Here is a 1,759-nt window from a genome sequence, read left to right on the forward strand (position 1 = left end):
CAGGCCAAGGCGCTATCCACTGAGCAAACCAGCGAGGGCGAGTCCAGGTGACTTTAAGAGTGTGTTTATTGCCGAGGCCGGTTTGGCTCATTGGATAGAGCGTCGGCCTGCGGACTGAAGGGTCCCCGGTTCGATTCCGGTCAAGGGCATGTGCTTGGGTTGCGGGCACATCCCCGGTGGGGGGAGTGCGGGAGGCAGCTGATCGATGTTTATCTCTCCTCAATGTTTCTGACTCTCTGTCTCTCTCCCTTCCTCTCTGTAAAAAATCAATAAAATATATTTAAAAAAAATAAATTTACTCCCAGGAGCCAGGGGTGGGAAAGTGGGCCCGGCTCCAGCTCGCAGTGCCCCCGGGGGCTCTGACCCCCTTTGTCCCCCGGGGGTTCTGACCCAGCTGCTCCTTGGCCGGAGGAGAGATGAGCAGCGTCCCCCTGGGCCTGGCGGAGCTGCCTGTCACGTGGTGCCGACCCTGTGACCCTGGACAGAGCACTGGGCATCCCGACCCTCAGTCTCCCCAAAGAATGGGCCGTAATACCACATCCTCGACGTGCCAAAGGTCCTGAGGTGATGCCTGACGCCAGGGACCCCCAGGGCCAGCTGCAGGGTCCCCCGCCCAGGCTGGTGTTGGGTGGGGCCTGTGTCATGAACTTGGCACCCAGCACCCACCCACCCGGAGCCACGAGCCCCTTCCTCCTGCCATGTCCCTCCCGCGCCCTCTGCTGGGGACGCGCAGCACTGCGCTCTGGAGCCCGAGATGCCCGCAGCGGCCCGCCACCGTGAAGGATCCGGTACCAGCCACGCAGAGCACAGACCCTCCCTGCGGAGGGACCACCTGCAGCCCCAGGTATAAACGGTGGCTCTGGGGCTGAGAGGCCGTGATTAGTAACTGCCACGCGGATGCCCACACACGTCTGCATGGACGCACGAAGCACGCACGGTCGCACGCAGACAACAGAGAAATGCACAGAGACATGTGTCCAGGCCCCCAGGCCGCAGCGATGCAGACGTCCCTCCCCCTCTCCCTCTCCGGGGGGACCTTGCACAGCGAGATGGAGATGGAGCCACCTTTGCCGAGGGCTTCCAGGCCGTGTCCCTGGCTCCCCACCCTCCTTACGGAGGCCCCCGAGGACCCGGGGTCTGATCCAACACCTCACCGCCTCACCTGTCCCTCACCTGCTGACCGCCTGCTCCCTGCGGCCACAGGGCCTTTGCACAGCCCAGCCCTCTGCGTGCCATGCTCCCGCTCCACTCTCCGCATCCTCAGGTCCCACAGCGCCCTCTCTGGTGGGGCCTGGTCAGACCTGATCTCTCCGGCTGCTATGTCCGTGTGACCCAATGACAGTGGCCTGTCCCCCCACGGGTGTGTGCAGGGTCCATGAGGGAACAGCCATGACTGGCAGGCTCCCCACTGCATCCTGGCACAACGTGGGGCCCCCGTCGGCCCTCGGTGGACACCCGTTGAACGAATGAGTGAACAAGGGCAGCGAACGTCGTCACTTGAATTGGTGTCTGCAGAGCCCACGATCCGGGACAAGGAAGGAGACCGTCAGCGCCCTGTCCCCCCCACCGCTGCGTGGGCCAAGCACCGGCCAGCAGATGTCCTGGGCTCTTCCTGGGACCTGCTGAGCTCTGGCCACCCCGCCTCCCCCGGTCGGCTCTCACCCGCCAGGGTGACCAGTACCCCAGCTCCCAGCTCCACGAGGGCCAGCTCCCACTGTCAGCCCTCCCTGAGCACGAATGCCATCTGTGAGCTTTGATG

General features: G+C 64.2%; 1 protein-coding gene across 1 annotated transcript in view; it reads left to right on the forward strand.

Annotated features, from left to right (window-relative positions):
* LOC107184472 (serine/arginine repetitive matrix protein 5-like) overlaps nucleotides 1–1,141 on the forward strand; it is a 2,961-nt gene extending 1,820 nt beyond the window's left edge. The window contains exon 3 of the mRNA XM_015569686.1: nucleotides 1,046–1,141. Within this exon, the coding sequence (XP_015425172.1) occupies nucleotides 1,046–1,141 (96 nt within the window). The remainder of the gene's footprint in view (nucleotides 1–1,045) is intronic.
* The last annotated feature ends 618 nt before the right edge of the window (nucleotides 1,142–1,759 follow it).

The sequence above is a fragment of the Myotis davidii genome, unplaced genomic scaffold (genome assembly GCF_000327345.1).
Source record: "Myotis davidii unplaced genomic scaffold, ASM32734v1 scaffold586, whole genome shotgun sequence".
Lineage (NCBI taxonomy): Eukaryota > Metazoa > Chordata > Mammalia > Chiroptera > Vespertilionidae > Myotis > Myotis davidii.